At 34.8% G+C, this 19,332-nt stretch overlaps 1 protein-coding gene across 3 annotated transcripts in view; it reads left to right on the forward strand.

The window, feature by feature from the left end:
* Positions 1-19,332, forward strand: part of LOC106076272 (QRFP-like peptide receptor) — a 140,352-nt gene that overhangs the window by 113,044 nt on the left and 7,976 nt on the right. For all 3 annotated transcript variants that reach the window (XM_056020832.1, XM_056020833.1, XM_056020835.1), the window contains exons 4-6: positions 6,687-6,868; positions 9,450-9,713; positions 11,730-11,834. In XM_056020832.1, coding sequence (XP_055876807.1) covers positions 6,687-6,868; positions 9,450-9,713; positions 11,730-11,834 — 551 coding nt within the window. The remainder of the gene's footprint in view (positions 1-6,686; positions 6,869-9,449; positions 9,714-11,729; positions 11,835-19,332) is intronic.

The following is a 19,332-nucleotide window of genomic DNA, read 5'->3' on the forward strand; positions in this document are numbered from 1 at the left end:
TAGTTTTGTATGGTCTGTCCGTCCGTCCGACCCGTTTAGATCTCGTAAACTAGAAAAGATATTGAAAATCCAACTTTTTTTTTCTTTTCTGAAAGCGAAAAATTTAATTTTTAAAATCAACTATGCAAGCAGTTTTTTCATAAAACTACATCACTTTTACAACTATTCACTATTAATAGTAAACTAAACGGGAGGCTATTTGGTAAGAGAGATGACTATTTACCATATTTATAAAACATTTATGCAAATGGTTTTCGATTTTTGATTTTAAAAAAATATTTTTACAAATGCATTGCAAAGTTAAGTAAGTTCGTTCAGTCATTCTAACTAACACATTTACCAAAAAAAAACAAAAAAACTTTTGTTTTAAAGAGAAAAAATCTATTTAATATGCATATTAGCAGAACATAATTTAAAACAACAATTAATAAGTAGGTTTACATATTATCACGTGAACTGCAGCATTCTACACCATAGCAAGCTACTATACTAAAGGATTTTTTTTTTTTTTGAGGCTTTGAATAAGAGATTGAAAATTTACAAAACAATTAGATCAATTAGATAATCATTATATGACAGGCCAGGTTCATATCTAACTTCAACTTCACTTTCGCCTATCCCTTTGTCTGCTGACCGTTAGGGCACCACACAAGATCGGTCAACCTTCTTTTTCCATTCTTCTTTGTCATTTGTCTTTGATAGAATTTCATTCTGATATTCTTTCTGAAAATATTAAAACCTGCTTTTTTATCTTCCTGGGTGGACCAATTCGGGGACTGATTTTAAGTTTGTGTTTCCACACAAACTGTCTTTGTTTTTTTGTTCTCTGTACGGAATTGTGAAGAAAAAAATTATTAACGCTCAATGCACGTCGACATTTGAAAATGAAAATGTTTGATTCAAGTCAGTTCTAAATGACATATTCAACACTAGACAGACACGTTAACATCAAAACTAAAAAGCCAACTTTCGTCTTATGTTCCCCATTGATAAAGTGTGACATCAAGACAAAGTAAACAAGAACTCAATGGAATGAACTAGACATCAGTTCCACATTAATCGGTGCAAAGAAAAAGAGAAGGGATGAAGCTACCACTGTCTCTGGTCAATTTAGGTCGACAAACTCCATTTAACAGCCTGTCCACTTTAGGTAATCAAGGGTCAGCAGTTGTCTTAAAATCTGCCTTGGTCTTTCCCGCCCTGCTCCCTCTGTTAAGAGTGTTTAATGGATAGCTTTCAGGAGATTGTTACTGGAATCTTACTGTCTGGTTGTGAAGAACTTTGGATTCAAGTTAATGGTAAAACTCAAACCATATTTCTCTCTTCTGTTAGAGTACACAGTAGCGTTCTATTTAGATGTAAGAGCAACATTTGGCATTCTATAGAATCTTAAAAACGTAAGGCAAAGTACGAAATGAATTCTTGACTTGGCCTAAGCTTATTGTATATACAATGCTTAGATGTTCTATTGAGTGATCAGAACTGCTTTAGGCAATATGTGAAATGCGAATTTAAATTAGTTTATTAATAACTAGACATATGTTACCCGCGACCCGCGGGTCTTTATTTGCGCATTACTTTCGATATAGTCACTGAGAGTGTTTTGTAAACAGTTAAACGAAATAATAATGTAATAAGTAAAGCGAATGTGTCAATGTAAAAATAGTGTGAATGAAGCTATCAAATTAAAATAGCTAATAGGTTTAAATCCATTTTATTTTTCAAATTAAAACATTTGCTTGTAGGCCTACATATATTTGATTAAAATTTGAGATGAATAGACTTAATTTTGTATGTTCATGTGTATAAAGTAGATCTTGAGGTAGACATAGATCTAAATCTACACTAATATAGAGTTAAAAATTGGCTTTTATAGAGTTCATTCTGTGTTGTGCATGCGTGAACTTTTTTTGATGAATGAATATAGGCCTATCTCAACACGGCTACGCAGCTTTAGCGAACAGCGAACGAATGTATTAAAAATGCTTTAGAAAAACAATTTTGAATGTTAATTTGATTAAAATATGAAATGAATGGACAATAATTAGTATGTTTATGTGTTAAAGCATAAAACTATCTTTGCGAAAAGAAGTTTTATCATCTTAGAGTTCAATAAGAGTTTTAGACCTAGACCTAGGAATAGACTCAGTAGAGAGATGTGTTAATGTGTAACCAATTGGTATTGTCTAATGAAAGAATGTTCGCCAGGAAATCTGTAGTCACAGATATCAGGAACTAATTTATGTAAAAAATGCTTTTGAATAATCTAGTGGATTGGATTTAGATGTATGTTAAAGTTAGCTAATGATCCTTTCACGTTATTTCTCTTTCGCTACGAAAATAAAATTAGTTTTGCGAAAATGGGTTTACCCGAAGTCGATACATTCTTATCTATTAAAAACGAAAAGAGCGATAGCTTTGTTAAATGAATGGGATTATAAAGTGAACAATTAAACGAAATAATTTTTAGTACGCGATTCATGAATGAATATAGATCTAGGCCTATCTCAACTCGGCTTCGCGGCTCTAACAGTGGAATGTAGCTTTAGAAAACCAAATTTGAATGTTTATTTGATCAAAATATGAAATAAATGGACTTTAATTAATATGTTTATGTGTTAAAGTATAAAACTATCTGTGCGAAGAGAAGTTTTATCATCTTAGAGTTGAATTAGAGTTTTAGATCTAGGGATGGGATTATAAAGTAAACAATTAAACGAATTAATATTTAGTACGCGATTCATTACGGAATTGTCTAATGAAAGAATGTTCGTCAGGAAATCTGTAATCACAGATATAAGTAACTAATTTATGTAAAAAATGCTTTTGAAACACAAAATTGAAGGTTAATTTTATTATATAATGAAATCAATGGATCTTCTTTTGTATTTTCATGTGTCAAAGTAAAAAACTATCTGCGCAAAGTGTATTTCTTAAAATTAGATCTAGGTCTAAATCCTTTCTATCTTTTCTCATGTCAACATTGTAGACATGGCCTAGATCCATAAAATACTATAGCTGTAATAGAGTCGGACAACTTTATTTTTTTTTTGAGGGTCTTAAGTTTGTTTTAGGGCTACAATACATACACTACGGTCTAAGTTGGTACCCAAGGAACATTCCTGCCTAGTTTTATCAAGATTGGTCAAGCGGTTTTGATGTCTATAAGTAACATACATCCATACATACACCACACATTCTACTTTATAATATAGACTAGACATATGTTACCCGCGACCCGCGGGTCTTTATTTGCGCATTACTTTTGATATAGTCACTGAGAGTGTTTTGTAAACAATAAAACGAAATAATAATGTAATAAGTAAAGCGAATGTGTCAATGTAAAAATAGTGTGAATGAAGCTATCAAATCAAAATAGCTAATAGGCTTAAATCCATTTTTTTTTCAAATTAAAACATTTGCTTGTAGGCCTTCATATATTTGATTAAAATTTGAGATGAATAGACTAAATTTTGTATGTTCATGTGTATAAAGTATAAAGTAGATCTTGAGGTAGACGTAGATCTAAATCTACACTAATCTAGAGTTCTGTGCTGCGCATGCGTGACCTTTTTTCATGAATGAATTTATATAGGCCTATCTCAACACGGCTACGCAGCTTTAGCGAACAGTGAACGAATGTATTAAAAATGCTTTAGAAAAACAAATTTGAATGTTAATTTGATTAAAATATGAAATGAATGGACAATAATTAGTATGTTTATGTGTTAAAGCATAAAACTATCTTTGCGAAAAGAAGTTTTATCATCTTAGAGTTCAGTAAGAGTTTTAGACCTAGGCCTAGGAATAGACTCAGACCTCAGAAGAGAGATGTGTTAATGTGTAACCATTTGGTAATGTCTAATGAAAGAATGTTCGCCAGGAAATCTGTAGATATCAGGAACTAATTTATGTAAAAAATGCTTTTGGATAATCTAGTGGATTGGATTTAGATGTATGTTAAACGTAGCTAATGATCCTTTCACGTTATTTCTGTTTCGCTACGAAAATAAAATTAGTTTTCAGAAAATGGGTTTACCCGAAGGAAGTCGATACATTCTTATCTATTAAAAACGAAAAGAGCGATAGCTTTGTTAAATGAATGGGATTATAAAGTGAACAATTAAACGAAATAATTTTTAGTACGCGATTCATGAATGAATATAGATCTAGGCCTATCTCAACTCGGCTTCGTAGCTTTCGTAAACGAATGTAGCTTTAGAAAACCAAATTTGAATGTTTATTTGATCAAAATATGAAATAAATGGACTTTAATTAATATGTTTATGTGTTAAAGTATAAAACTATCTGTTCGAAGAGAAGTTTTATCATCTTAGAGTTGAATTAGAGTTTTAGATCTAGGGATGGGATTATAAAGTAAACAATTAAACGAATTAATATTTAGTACGCGATTCATTACGGAATTGTCTAATGAAAGAATGTTCGTCAGGAAATCTGTAATCACAGATATAAGGAACTAATTAATGTAAAAAATGCTTTTGAAACACAAAATTGAAGGTTAATTTTATTATATAATGAAATCAATGGATCTTCTTTTGTCTTTTCATGTGTCAAAGTAAAAAAACTATCTGCGCAAAGTGTATTTCTTAAAATTAGATCTAGGTCTAAATCCTTCCTATCTTTTCTTATGTCAACATTGTAGACATGGCCTAGATCCATAAAATACTATAGCTGTAATAGAGTCGGACAACTTTATTTTTTTTGAGGGTCTTAAGTTTGTTTTAGGGCTACAATACATACACTACGGTCTAAGTTGGTACCCAAGGAACATTCCTGCCTAGTTTTATCAAGATTGGTCAAGCGGTTTTGATGTCTATAAGTAACATACATACATACATACATACATACATACACCTCACATTCTACTTTATAATATAGATATACATTTCTAGGAATAATATTTCTATTAGCCAGTACTCTAAATAATTTAGCCTTGTTCTTTAAAGTGTGGAATTGATTTTATTATATATAGTTCGTCCATCGTGGTTCGATGATGACCCCTTTGTCATCCAGGGAGCTGAGGGTTTTGCACTGGGGCTCTGTGCCTCCTTATCTGGCCGGTGAGGCCTATGTGAGTCCAGAATGTTCGGCTGCCCACTAGGCAGGTTATTCCAGCTGGAGCTAGTGTCATTGGTTTTGCTTTTCTTCTCTGGCGTTTTTCTTCTGCCAGCGTGGTTCTCTTTTCTTCAGCAATCTGTGCGCCAGTTTTCACAGCGCGACGCCATGCTGCTCTGTCATGTACCTCTGTCTCCCAAGTGGCTGTGTCTATGCTGAACGCCTTCAGAGAAGCTTTGAGGGTGTCCCTAAAACGTTTTCTTTGACCGCCTTCCTTCAATTAGTTGGCCATACAAGAGTTGTTTAGGGATGCGGTGGTCTTCCATTCTGCAGGCGTGTCTTGCCCATCGCAGCAGGGACTGCATCAGGATTGTGTGGATGCTTTGCAGACCCGCTCTTCGAAGGACTTTATTATCTGGTATTTTGTCTTGCCATTTGACATTCAGTATTTTTCTTAAACATGTCATGTGGAAGTGGTTCAGTTTCTTTTCATGTTTTCTGTACACTGTCCACGTTTCTGAGGCATAGAGCAATGTAGGGAGGATGACAGCTTGACTGTCTTAGTGTACATGCTTTGTACAGCTTCGTTGTACTGGGTAAAAAGTTGTATAAAATGTGAAAGAAAATAGGTCTAGTATGTAATCAAGGCAGATTTACGACTACTAAGAAGGAACCACTTGACTAGATATTGAGTCAAAAGCTGATAAAAATATTAATTGTGGTGATCATGGTAAATAAAAGTTAATTGATCATATTAAGCATGGCTTTAGTGTCATTCATCTTTTATATCAAGTAGTAACACCTATTTCGTCATTGTAACAAAGTGATTTATACCCGATTATTATAAACTAGCCTTAAAAACTGGGCTTAATAATTAACTCTTTGGGCTATTTATAAAAAAAAATATTTGAAAACAATTATACTGAGGTATTTTGTTCTTTAAATTATTCTTGCTATCAGCTTGATCTAATTGACTTTAATTCACGCATCATGATCAAAATATAAATAAGATAAAATAATAATATCCTATTTAAAGCTTCTTTTCCAGTCAGTACTATTGGAGAAAATGTCGACATGGAGGTGTATACTTTTAACAAAGCTTATATCAACTTACTGTTGATATGTCTGTCTGTCTGTCTGGTAAAAAAGTTTGTACATGTTCTCTCCCACACCCATTATCGGATTAAGTGGAAATTATTCATAGGCATAGTTTAGACATGAATCGATTTAAAAATGAACCAATTAGTCGATTAATTACTGGTAACTAATTATTTCTATTTGATACCAACAAGTATACACAGCTACGGCTAAATATGTTGGGTTTCGTCCCCTTAGATAATTGAACACGTTCTTTCTCTCACATCCATTCTCGGATCAAACTGAAACTTTAAACAATAATTTATTATACCTAACAAAACATTACGGCAATCAATTTAAAAATTAACCAATTAGTTAATTAACTGTTCGTAAATTTTTATCGAAAAGGGAAATAACTTCTACATTATTGAGATATATAGTTGTCAATGTGAAGTTCTACCCTTAGATAAGCTTTGTGTTGTTGTTGTTTTTTTTAAGTATGTTTATGTTTGCTTGCTTTTCTATGTTCACAGTGTTGAGTTTAATGGCCAGTGTGTTCACCTTGACATTCATAGCCTGCGACCGCTTCTTCGGTATTGTTTATGCCATGAAGGCTCACTTCATTGAACGGAGGGCCAGTTTTACCATTGTATTGATTTGGCTGCTCTCCATCGCGGTGGCCTCCCCTTTGATCTTCTACCGCGGCTATCAGGAGGTGAGTTACGCTAGAATTTTCCAGTCCGCCATTCGCCCCATCCCCCGATATTTGAATAACCCTATCGCCTGACTTTCACGTCCAATTGATGTCCGCCTCAAGTGCCCATGTCCACCTGAAGAGCCCTTTTATGCAAAGGGAAAAAAACTATAAAGGCAAATTTATCTTTATAGGCTATTTTTGTTTTAATGATTCAACTGAAAGAAATCAGTTACTCCTCCCATCTATGTCGAATACTAGCAAGCATTTTGGTTTTATCTTGTTTATATTATATAGAGTAGAATATAGAATAGAATATGGAAAGTGTTGATAACTTTTGTATTTTAAAAGGAATCTCATATTTTTGAAAACTATTTAGAACTGTAAAATCAAATTTATAAACACTTCCATATGTGCCACAATGTAATGAGCCTGTTAATATAGAGAAGTATTAGACTAGGCTCACTTTAAGACAGTGGGGCCAGGGCCGGCCTTAGATAATTGGAGGCCCAAGGCGACGTGAATTTGGTGACTCCAAAGGAAATAGAAAAATAAAAAAATAAATTTCTAATAAAATAAAATGACGCAATTTATTTAAAACCTAGTGTGCTCCAGGTGATTGCCTAGGTGACTGCCTAGTTTGCCTAAGGTCGGCCCCTTTTGGGGGCCACTAAAAAAGGTATTTAAATACAAATGCAAACTAACCAATTGTAATATAGCTGACTTGATATGAAAAAAAATGGTACTCTGCATGGATTTAATTGGTATGACGATTTTTCAAATTAGTTCCTTGACGTAATTTATTTTAAAATTACTTCATATCTTGTTCTTTTCATTGCGTTGTTCGTTAGGTTCAATTATATCGCCTCCGCTTTTTTCCATATCTTTTTAGCGCCCCCCCCCCCGAAAGGGGAATACACTGTATTAGTTTTGTGTGGACTGTCTGTCCGTCAGTCCGTCCGTCCCGTTCAGATCTCATAAACTAGAAAAGATATTGAAAATCCGACATCATGATATTTTAGATCAAAGTTCTGATACAACAGCTATTTTTTTCTTTTCTGAAAGTGAAAATTTTAATTTTTAAAATCAACTATGCAAGCAGTTTTTTCATAAAATTACACCATTTCTAAAACTATTCACTATTAATAGTATCAAACACAGGAGGCTATTTAGTAAGGGAGATGACTATATACCATATTTTTAACACATTTATGCAAACGGTTTTAGTTGGGTTTTTTTTTTTTGGGGTGGGGGGGGTTATAATTATATTGCTGGGTTAATTACGTTCTGTCATGCTAACTACGACATTTGCAAAAGAAATGTTGACTTTTATTTTTGAAGAAAAAAACTATGTATTATGCATATAAGTGAAACATAATGTATAACTACAATTTAAAGTAGTTTTTCATAATATCGCGTGAACAGCAACCCCGATCCACACAGGTACCTAGGCCAAGAGACTAACCCTTTACAAAACAATTAGATCAATTAGAGAATTAATATATGACATCAGTTAGGCCAGGTTCACATCTAACTTCACATTCACTTTGACATATCGTTTGGACCGTTGGGGCACCACAAAAGATCTGTTAACCTTCTTTCTCCATTCTTCTCTGTTATTTGCCCTTGATAGAATTTCATTCTGATATTCTTTCTGAAAATATTTAAACATGCCCTTTTACCGGCCTCGGTGGACCATTTCGGGGACCAATATTGAGCTTGTGTTCCCACAAAAACTGTCTTTGCAACCTTGTTTTTATTTTTTTTTCTATGTTGCTTTTTTTTTATTGGTTGAATAATGTAAACCGCATCTGTACTTAAATGTATTTGTACAGTCATGGTTATTTTTTTTTGTCAACATAAATAAAACGATTTAGCCATAAAGTATGACTCACCAAAGTCTCAACCAGCCACTCTCAGCACAATCTAGTAATAAAATTTGACAAGAAGACAGAATTGTGCAAAGGAGTTTGGCTGATACCTAGCTGATTTCACTTTTTCCTTAAAAAGGAGTTATTGACCAAGTATCTACACAACTTTTTAATTGGACTTATTGACTGATTCAGTGGGAAAATCAATGGTCTTATTATTTAAATCAAATCTGGTGAAAGAATCAAAGAACTAATTATTTTATTAAGTCTAGGGGAAGGGGAATAAACGACCTAATTATTTTCATAAAGTCTAGTGGGGTAATCAAAGGCCTAGTTATTTTCATAAAGTCTAGCGGGGAAATCAATGACCTAGATATTTCCATTGACTAGTAGAGAAATCAATGGCCTAATTATATTGATGAAAGCTGTGGGGAAGGGAAGGATCAATGACCTAGTTATTTTCATAGTCTAGTGGGGGAATCAATAACCTAATTATTTTAAACAAATCTGTGGGGGGGATCAATGACCTAGTTATTTTCATTTTCATAAAGTCTAGATGGGAACTAAATGGCCTATTTTTAAAACAAATTTGCGAAAGCTTGCAAGACATTTATATCTAATGTATAGTCAATGGAGACCAATAATAATACTATCCACCTCCTGCCAAAGCATGTCAAGTTTGCTTTTTTTTTTCTTGTTCCACTTTTATGACTAAAACTTATCTCGAACAGGTTCAGTGGAAGGATGTCACGGAGTCTTTCTGTATGGACACATGGCCTGTGAATATCATCCATAATCCAGAGACCAAAACCTCCATCGTTGATCATCGGGCCCGCCGCACTTATTTCATGTTCGTCTGCGTGGCCCTGTTCTTCGTCCCGTGCCTGGTCATGTTCTGCGCCTACCTGGTCATTATCGTCACTCTGTGGTCAGCCCAAGTTCCAGGGGAGAGAATTAGCAAAGATATCAAGTCTCAAACGAAAATGAGAAAAAGGGTCAGTATTGACACGTAGTGTAGAAGTAGAAGATCTTGAATAATTATTGTAGTATTAGTAGGCCTACAGATGGTCAGCATTGACGACTAGTATAAGTACAGATGATCTGTATTGACGACTAGTGTTAGTACAGATGGTCAGTATTGACGACTAGTGTAACTACAGATGGTCAGTATTGACGACTAGTGTAAGTACAGATGGTCAGCATTGACGACTAGTGTAAGTACAGATGGTCTGTATTGACGACTAGTGTTAGTACAGATGGTCAGCATTGACGACTAGTGTTAGTACAGATGGTCAGCATTGACGACTAGTGTAAGTACAGATGGTCAGTATTGACGACTAGTGTAAATACAGATGGTCAGTATTGACGACTAGTGTTAGTACAGATGGTCAGTATTGACGACTAGTGTAAGTAGAGATGGTCTGTATTGACGACTAGTGTTAGTACAGATGGTCAGTATTGACGACTAGTGTAAATACAGATGGTCAGTATTGACGACTAGTGTTAGTACAGTTGGTCAACATTGACGACTAGTGTAAGTACAGATGGTCAGTATTGACGACTAGTGTAAGTACAGATGTTCAGTATTGACGACTAGTGTTAGTACAGATGGTCAGTATTGACGACTAGTGTAAGTACAGATGGTCTGTATTGACGACTAGTGTAAGTACAGTTGGTCAGTATTGACGACTAGTGTAAGTACAGATGGTCAGCATTGACGACTAGTGTAAGTACAGATGGTCATTATTGATATGTAGTCAAAGAATTGAAGATCGATATTGACATGTGGTATAAGAATAGAAGATCAATATTGACGTGTAGTGAAAGAATTAAAGATCAATATTGACATGTAATGTAAGAAAAAGGTCAATATTGACATGTAATGTAAGAAAAAGGTCAATATTGACATGTAGTGTAAGAATAGAAATAAATATTTTAAATATTAAATATTACGCAAAATGCCAAGGCCCCCTAAGAGGTCAAGGCCCCCTAAGAGGTCAAGGCCCCCTGGCCCCCGTATTTCTAGGCCGCAAGACACACCTTCGAAACCCAAAGTGTTTATTGGTGCAGAAGACGAACAAAAAATGTGCACGTGATGTGGATAAATATATTGGTCGCAACTGGCTTTGTGTAGTCATGTGAAACACTGCACACACCCTTAATCTTCGGAACCGAAGAAATTGCCATTTTTTGGTATAATCAGTCCAAGAATGGTGAATTCTATTTCAAAATTTGTGTGTCAGGCAAAGAAAATTGTAATTTTCAGAAGACAGAAGTTTTGTTTTTAAGCATGTAAAGTTTTTTTTTAGCGGAAGCTTCATACTTTTAGAGAGCAAAGTGCGCTATGGTCCAATTACTTTTGTGAATAAAGGTGAGGGGGAGGGTATCTGGAACAAATGTACGTGCGGCTTTTTTTTTTGTCAAATTGCTCCTGTGTTATATTGGAACTGTAGGTCTAGAGCCTCCATGATGTAAGGTCAACGTACAGCCATTAAGTTATACACGTACTTATAAAATTGGAAGGTTTTATAATCTAAAATATCTATAGTTTAACATTTTTAGCGAATAAAACCTTATTCTCTACACAAGGCTTATCTCCTCTAAGCTTAGTGCATTTCTATATTTAAAAAAAATAATTTCCTAGTAACTGATTAGCTAATTGGTTTAAGTTTGTGATTGATTCATGTGTTGTCACAGACACTGAATAACTGCGCACAGTGTCAACTTGTTCTCAGAAGGGCAATTGGGAGAAATGACGAGCACACGATTCCACTCAGGCAGACATAGAGTCGATAGACTAAAACTATTTCCAATCGCTTAAACTTATTATTGTTAGAGCTATTAAAAATTAAGTACATGCTTGATTCAAAACAATTGATGCCATCTCACTCACTGTAAGCCTTGTGGTGGTTTTGTTTTTAATATTGTTCATCTTTCACTTGTTTTTAGTTCTAAGTTTCCCCCCCCCCCAGATTTATTCTATTTATGTTCACTCACTATTCCCTGTGCAGGTCGTTGTGATGCTTGTGATCATTCTGACCGTATTTATGATCTGTTGGAGCCCGCTAGTCGGCTCTCTCATCTACGCAGAGTTTGTACATGACAACCTCCATCAGGTCAGTATTTGAGCATACAATACAGTCCTATGTTTAAAAGAATGTTGAATATCCCTTTCAGATATTGCGATCTCTAGGGTAGATCTGTTTCTATATCCCACGGTTAACGGGGAAGTCAAGATAAAGATTGTGTAGACATAATTTAATTTTATAAGATAACATTATACAAAAACTATAACGGTCAAATAAGAGTTTTCTCATTGTGGCCAATTAGCTATTAATTCTTTTCCCAAAGATATACATCAATAGTCAATTTCTGGGGAAATCGTTGGTGCCGTTTTCGAGAACCATTTCCAGGTTTTTTATTCATGCTTTTCCCATGAAGAAAATTGCAAGCTGAAAAGAGGAATTTAAAAAAAAAGTGGTGAGAGTTGTCCCCCAGAGTTATGGGCGTCCAACAAACTTATATCAGAATGAAGCTTTTCTAGTTTGTTTCGATCGGCTGCTGCTATTACTGACAGTACTCGACACAGAACACTGATCTACACAAAGCACGCTCTGCATTGCACATAAATATCACGTGACCACGCGCGATTCAAACGGCCAAGAATCAAGTCTGGCATATCAATCGCACATTTTCTACCACATCAGCCGGTCGAAGCTCATCACAGGACTGAGCTAATGGACGCCCTGAAGCATGACAACTAGATTCAGTCTAGCAGTTCCAACAATATCCCCTCCTGCCTCCCATTGACACAGAGAATGAGTTCACCTGATAGATTAAAGGAAAGAGTCAATCGAAGACTTATGGGAAGACATTGGTGGTTCGAGATGAGATCAAAGTTTGGCGAACACAACAAACACAATTGCAAAAATGAATGTGTAACCTCAACTATTGAGTTCCGTTTCCGGGTCAACATTTTTGAAAATCTGTCAGTCAGTTAATTGTTTTGCTTTTTAAATTTAATGACAGAACTATTTGTATGTACTAGACATTTTTTTTATTTGATCATTGTCAAACACATAAATAAATAGATTAGATAGATAGATAGATAGATAGATAGATAGATAGATAGATTGATTGATTGATTGATTGATTGATTGATTGATTGATATATTATCTTATCTTATGTTATATAATACAGACGTTACTTCAAAAAAGAAGATGATTACTTCCTACGCGTCATGCATTTAGTCATGCATATTAGCCAATGACTTAAATTCTGCTAAGTCACTGGTTTTCCTGGCTAGCTCAGGCAACCCATTCCATGCTCTAATAGCACTAGGGAAGAAGGAGTATTTGTACAAATTTGTCCTAGCATATGGCGAGGGATGTGCCTTTATCTTTGTGTCTTTCTGAGTATTTTATTAGATTTTTTTTTTGTATTTGGAGATTATGGTTCAGTGTTTTATGTATAATTGCTACTTTCTATCCTGAAGGCTTTCTAAATTTAGTGATTTTACTAAAGGTGTTACTCTAGTCAAATGTGAATATTCGTTTGTTATGAATTTCACTGCTCTATTTTGTGTCTGTTCCAGTTTTTTAATGTTTTCTTTAATCTACTGAAGCAGTGGACCATTAATGCCGAAATATTTTAATTTTTTAAGTAAACTATGGTGGTGAACATTAGCTTCTTTCCAGTCCTTTGGTACTCTGCCCTGGTTAAGAGATGCCTGAAAAAGTATTTTGAGCACTGGTGCTAGCTCATTTGAGTAATCTAGCTGGAATACCATCAGGTCCAGATGCTTTATTCGGTTTAATGATAGATAGATAGATAGATAGATAGATAGATAGATAGATAGATAGATAGATAGATAGATAGATAGATAGATAGATAGATAGATAGATGGATAGATAGATAGATAGATTAGATAGATAGATTAGATAGATAGTTAGATAGATAGATAGATAGATAGATAGATAGATAGATAGATAGATAGATAGATAGATAGATAGATAGATAGATAGATTAGATAGATAGATTAGATAGATAGATAGATAGATAGATAGATAGATAGATAGATAGATAGATAGATAGATAGATAGATAGATAGATAGATAGATAGATAGATTAGATAGATAGATTAGATAGATAGATTAGATAGATTAGATAGATAAATAGATAAATAGATAAATAGATAGATAGATAGATATCTTTTCTAGTTACTTTTTTCCGTATTACCTCAAACACCTGCTTAACTGGCTCATGGGTTAAACCAACGCTACCAACCCAACTCTAATCATTAATTGTTTTTACATCTTATTTCACCCCACTATAATTAGTCTACTCACAGAGTGCTATGTGTAGCAAAGACTAGAAGTGACCTACATCCGTACAGACAGGTGTACGAGACATCTCCTACCATAGGTACAATATAGTGATAATTGAATAACATCAATAGATGTATACCCCCCCCCCAGTCAATACTGTTTAAACAACTTTCTGTCCTCACTAAATATCATGAAATGAACTACTTTGTTTGTATGTGGATGTTTAGGGATGTCACTGCGTTCAGTGTACCTACAAACACGTATCACGGTAGCTTTCTCTTTTGTTGCTTGGAGAATAATTGAGATATTTGTATTTCCAACGTTGTCAGCGCTACTAATTATTGAATTGCCCATGTGACTTGAAGTGACTTGAAGGTTCTAAAACTAACTATGCGATTGGACATTGGCCAGTTTATTTATCGAGTTCAAATCGACATTTTCTGGAAGTTGGAGCCAAAATCAACACCCAAACATAATCCTATATCAATTTACATATTTGGATCATCGTGCGTACCATTAGTTCCCTTTACTCGGCATGTGAACCACTTTCGAAGGCAGTGATTCTCAAAGTGGTCTATATCGTTTTTACATCACCCTACTCTAATTAGTCTACTTACTGAGTGCTATGTCTTTGTTTTGCATAGACTATGAGTGTCCTAGATCTGTACAGACAGGTCAACACATTTTAAGGGGGGGGGGTCTATGAGCATGATCCAATGAATAGGGAGGTCCATGCGATGTGAACAGAGGTCCACCAGAGGGGATAAGCAGGTCGTGAGTTTCATTTTGACTTTCCATTAATGGTTTTACATCATACACAAAAACAGTTAATTTAATTTTAATATTTTGTTTAAAATGCATAATTTTGCCTACTGGTAAAAAAAATTAAAATGGCCAAATTCGGCTTCATTCCTCCGTTTTTAAATAAAATATTACCTATGTGCCTTTTATACAGCAAATTATTCACAAAAAAGCTTACAAAGAGAAATTCAAAGGTAAATTTAAGGAATAGACCCACAATGGACAAATACTTCGTTTCGACGTTCCAATGTATGATGATGTTTGATCGTCTCACAAAATCTCTATATAAAGCTAAATTATGAAAACTTCACACAATTGGCGAGAAAGGGATTTTTTTTCCAGCCGTTTAAGAAGTCTTATAAACCTTAACGAAAATCTGAGCCTGATATCCTTAAAGGAATTTATTTTAGCAACAATACAGTTCAAAAAGTTCTTGGTTCAATTGGTTCTGACATTGAAAGCTTTTTATCCAACTCTTTACAAATGACATACACCTGTATACAGCTGGACGACGAGTCAGCCTTGCCTGGTAATGAAGCACATGGGGATCAAGAAATCCACAAAAAAAAAATGATCTTGTTAAAAATACTACAATGGACGCTAAAGGTAGATCAATACTTAATGTTTTGAAGGATTAGTTTAAAGACAAAGCGATCGCTTTATCAAATAGATTATCAGAAACAACGGATATAGCACTTGCTATGGTGTGGCGCTACACTTGATTAGGAAGTCTTTGAAAACAAAAAGTTACCTGAGTGTAAGCATTTAATGCAAATTACTATCCATCAACAACATTTATTTGCTCAAAATCTGAGTAGTAGATTTCATGAATCCTTCAATTTGTTATTAACTTCAAAACCGAACCACAGCCATACGGATTATTCTTAAACTGATAAGGGTTAGGGTTAGGGTTAGGGTTGTTATGCATGAATACTTTTTTACGTTCATACTTTGAAAGCCGGATCCAGATTTAGCGATGTCTAAATGCCAGCCAGTTAAGAAGTCTAATGCAGTTAGTTTAGACCAGTGGGTCCCAAACCTTTGTTTTCTCATAGACCCCTTGCCTTGTTTTCCAGTTTTCGGTAGACCACCTGCTTAGCTAATTATGCATTTAAAAAAAAAAAAAAAAAAAAAAAAAAAAAAAACCTTATCAACTTCAAATTTGATGTTTACTGAGTTATAAGTTGTATCTATTTACTAAAGTTCAGGTCATTCAAATTTAAATGATAAAATAAAAAAAAATTGGGCTTCAATTTAGATAGGCTTAAAATCAAAACTTCTCGGTAAGTAATGTCCAGTTTTTAATATTATTATTAGAAGATTGACAAACTTGCTAAAACCTTTTTTTTCCGAAAGATGGAAAAAAAAATTTTTTAATGTTAACATGGTATTTAAATATTATCATTGTGTCCACATGAAGCTAATATTAAACATGGCCGAATCCAAAAAGTGTGTTATTGGTGTTGCTGCTACTATTATTTATGTTATGCTAGTATCTTCCCTAGAGCCATTAGAGCATGGAATGGGTTGCCTGAATCAGCCTGGAAAACTAATGTCTTAGCAGCGTTTAAGTCTCTGAGTAACATGTACGAATAGATTAGAACATAGATACGCCCAGGACGTAATTTTCTTCTCTTTTGAAATAACGTCTGGAATTTATAAGATAAGATTTTTTCCACCCAAACTTGATCTCGGTCTTTAAATAAAGGAAATTTTTGACAATGGTAAAAAACGTGACCCAGCTCAACGTATCATGTGACAATCATAGATGTAGAACTGTACAGCTTTTCTCTCTGTTCTGTTTGGCATCGTTCTTTTTGAACTCATCTTTCAGTGTCCATTGTTAGGAGATTCAATTTGATTTATTTACTTTGTGATACAACAAAACCTCTTTCGTCTGTACAATTAATTGTATTCTAACAACACATAAAATCCTCCACCTGATGCCAGACGATCGGATTCTCATGGGAACCGGAAACACCGCCAAGTGATTCTGGGAACGAGATCGTTGATGCTCACAAACGGATGTCGAGTCGCCAATTACGTATTATATAACATTGGCTAGAATGTGCATCTCTGTGCACCGTGCGCGATGCATCCCTCAATGAAAGAGACATCTGACACACATCTGTCTTCAAGAAAATTTAAAAAAAAAACGTGTTATCCTGATATTTTTTGTTGATTTATCCATGCTTTTATTATAAATATTTGTAGTCTCTTAGAAAGACACAATTTTTACCTAAAAACACAAAAATAGAGCGGTAAAGTAACCATACATTTTTAATCAAAAAGCAGAAGGCATTTTGTAGTTTACTTTGATTTAATTTTATTTTAAACAGGTTTTTTTTTAAATTTTCTCTATGCTTTTCTTTCTCTTTTCTGATTAGCAATGACAACAAAAAAGTAATTACTTGGTTATTACACGAAAATATAATTACTTGTCGTGGCTAATATAATTGAATTATCTCTGCTTAATGAGTACTTCTGAAATAATACAATTATCTTATTGTTGTCTTTCTACAACGTAAAGTGCAAGCGATAACTTGAGTGCTGTCCACACTAGATCCTCAGAAGCGGTGGTTGTTTGCTTGTATCTGGTCAATGTTGTTTGATGGTGTTAAGACAACTCAGTCCACGTTTTCTATGACCTTCAGACATCTCAATCTGTGTCAATGTTGTTTGATGGTGTTAAGGCAACTCAGTCCACGTTTTCTATGACCTTTAGACATCATAATCTGTGTCAACGACTCATTCTGTCTCTAACGATATTAAAACTTCATCTCGAGATTATTGTGTTGGACCTCCATATGTTTTGCTCTTCGCATTCTTGGTCTACTGTATGCTGAGGTATAGAGCAGTCTACTTCATGCTGAGGTATAGAGCAGTCTACTGCATGCTGAGGTATAGAGCAGTCTACTTCATGCTGAGGTATAGAGCAGTCTACTGCATGCTGAGGTATAGAGCAGTCTACTGCATGCTGAGGTATAGAGCAGTCTACTGCATGCTGAGGTATAGAGCAGTCTACTGCATGCTGAGGTATACAGCAGTCTACTGCATGCTGAGGTATAGAGCAGTCTACTTCATGCTGAGGTATAGAGCAGTCTACTGCATGCTGAGGTATAGAGCAGTCTACTGCATGCTGAGGTATAGAGCAGTCTACTGCATGCTGAGGTATAGAGCAGTCTACTTCATGCTGAGGTATAGAGCAGTCTACTGCATGCTGAGGTATATAGCAGTCTACTGCATGCTGAGGTATAGAGCAGTCTACTGCATGCTGAGGTATAGAGCAGTCTACTGCATGCTGAGGTATAGAGCAGTCTACTGCATGCTGAGGTATAGAGCAGTCTACTGCATGCTGAGGTATAGAGCAGTCTACTGCATGCTGAGGTATAGAGCAGTCTACTGCATGCTGAGGTATAGAGCAGTCTACTGCATGCTGAGGTATAGAGCAGTCTACTGCATGCTGAGGTATAGAGCAGTCTACTGCATGCTGAGGTATAAAGCAGTCTACTGCATGCTGAGGTATAGAGCAGTCTACTGCATGCTGAGGTATAGAGCAGTCTACTGCATGCTGAGGTATAGAGCAGTCTACTGCATGCTGAAGTATAGAGCAGTCTACTGCCTCGGGTAAACGAATGTCCTTTAGTACCCATCAAACGTAAGAGAGTCTGGTGGTATTTCTTTATTTTACATGAGCCTAGGTTTCAATTCGTCTAAACTCAAGGAATAAATTAGACACTACTTACTGTTTCCGTGCTTTCTATATTTAGACTCTGAATACAAGAAAAAGCAAGTAATATCTGATTAGAACTTTTATTCAGTGTAATTTTATCAATTAGTTTGGAGAAAGAAGGTTGTATCTGGTTGAAGGTTAACGTGATTGCTTTTGAAATGTATTTTTTTATAATAATTTTTTTAAATATTGAATTCAAAGAGGAGTGCTTAAGCCTCTTCAATCCAGTACACGAACCACTGTGCCAGCGAAGTGATTATGAAATAGAAGTTTTCATGTTATTTTCAAACATTTACGCGAAAAAGTATAAGGGGGACTAATTCACCATATAGGCCACATCAGTCAAGTACTATTTTTTCCCTTGTTCGATACCCAAACAAAATAATTAATTAATTAACTAATTGGTCAATTTTTTTTTAAATTTATGTTTGTTTTGTCAGGTGAAAGAAATAATCGTGCAAAGTTTCCACTTGCTCCGAGACTTGGGTGTGAGAGAGAATGAACGTGTTCAAACTTTTGACCAGACAGACAGAGTGAATTAATATCAACTTTGTATAAACTAGTTACAAATAGTAAAAGCTCATGTTTTACTCTTAAAACGTATAATTAACAAGATTACAAAGAGAGTTTGTGTTACACAAACTCAGAGGCGGCCCCCGTCGAAGTCGGATCCCTGTCGGATCTGCATATTCGCAAATAATATTCAAGAGATGATTTAATTTTGATGGTCAAAAGTAATAATGTTTCAAAGA

The sequence above is a fragment of the Biomphalaria glabrata genome, chromosome 2 (genome assembly GCF_947242115.1).
Source record: "Biomphalaria glabrata chromosome 2, xgBioGlab47.1, whole genome shotgun sequence".
In the NCBI taxonomy this organism is placed as follows: domain Eukaryota; kingdom Metazoa; phylum Mollusca; class Gastropoda; family Planorbidae; genus Biomphalaria; species Biomphalaria glabrata.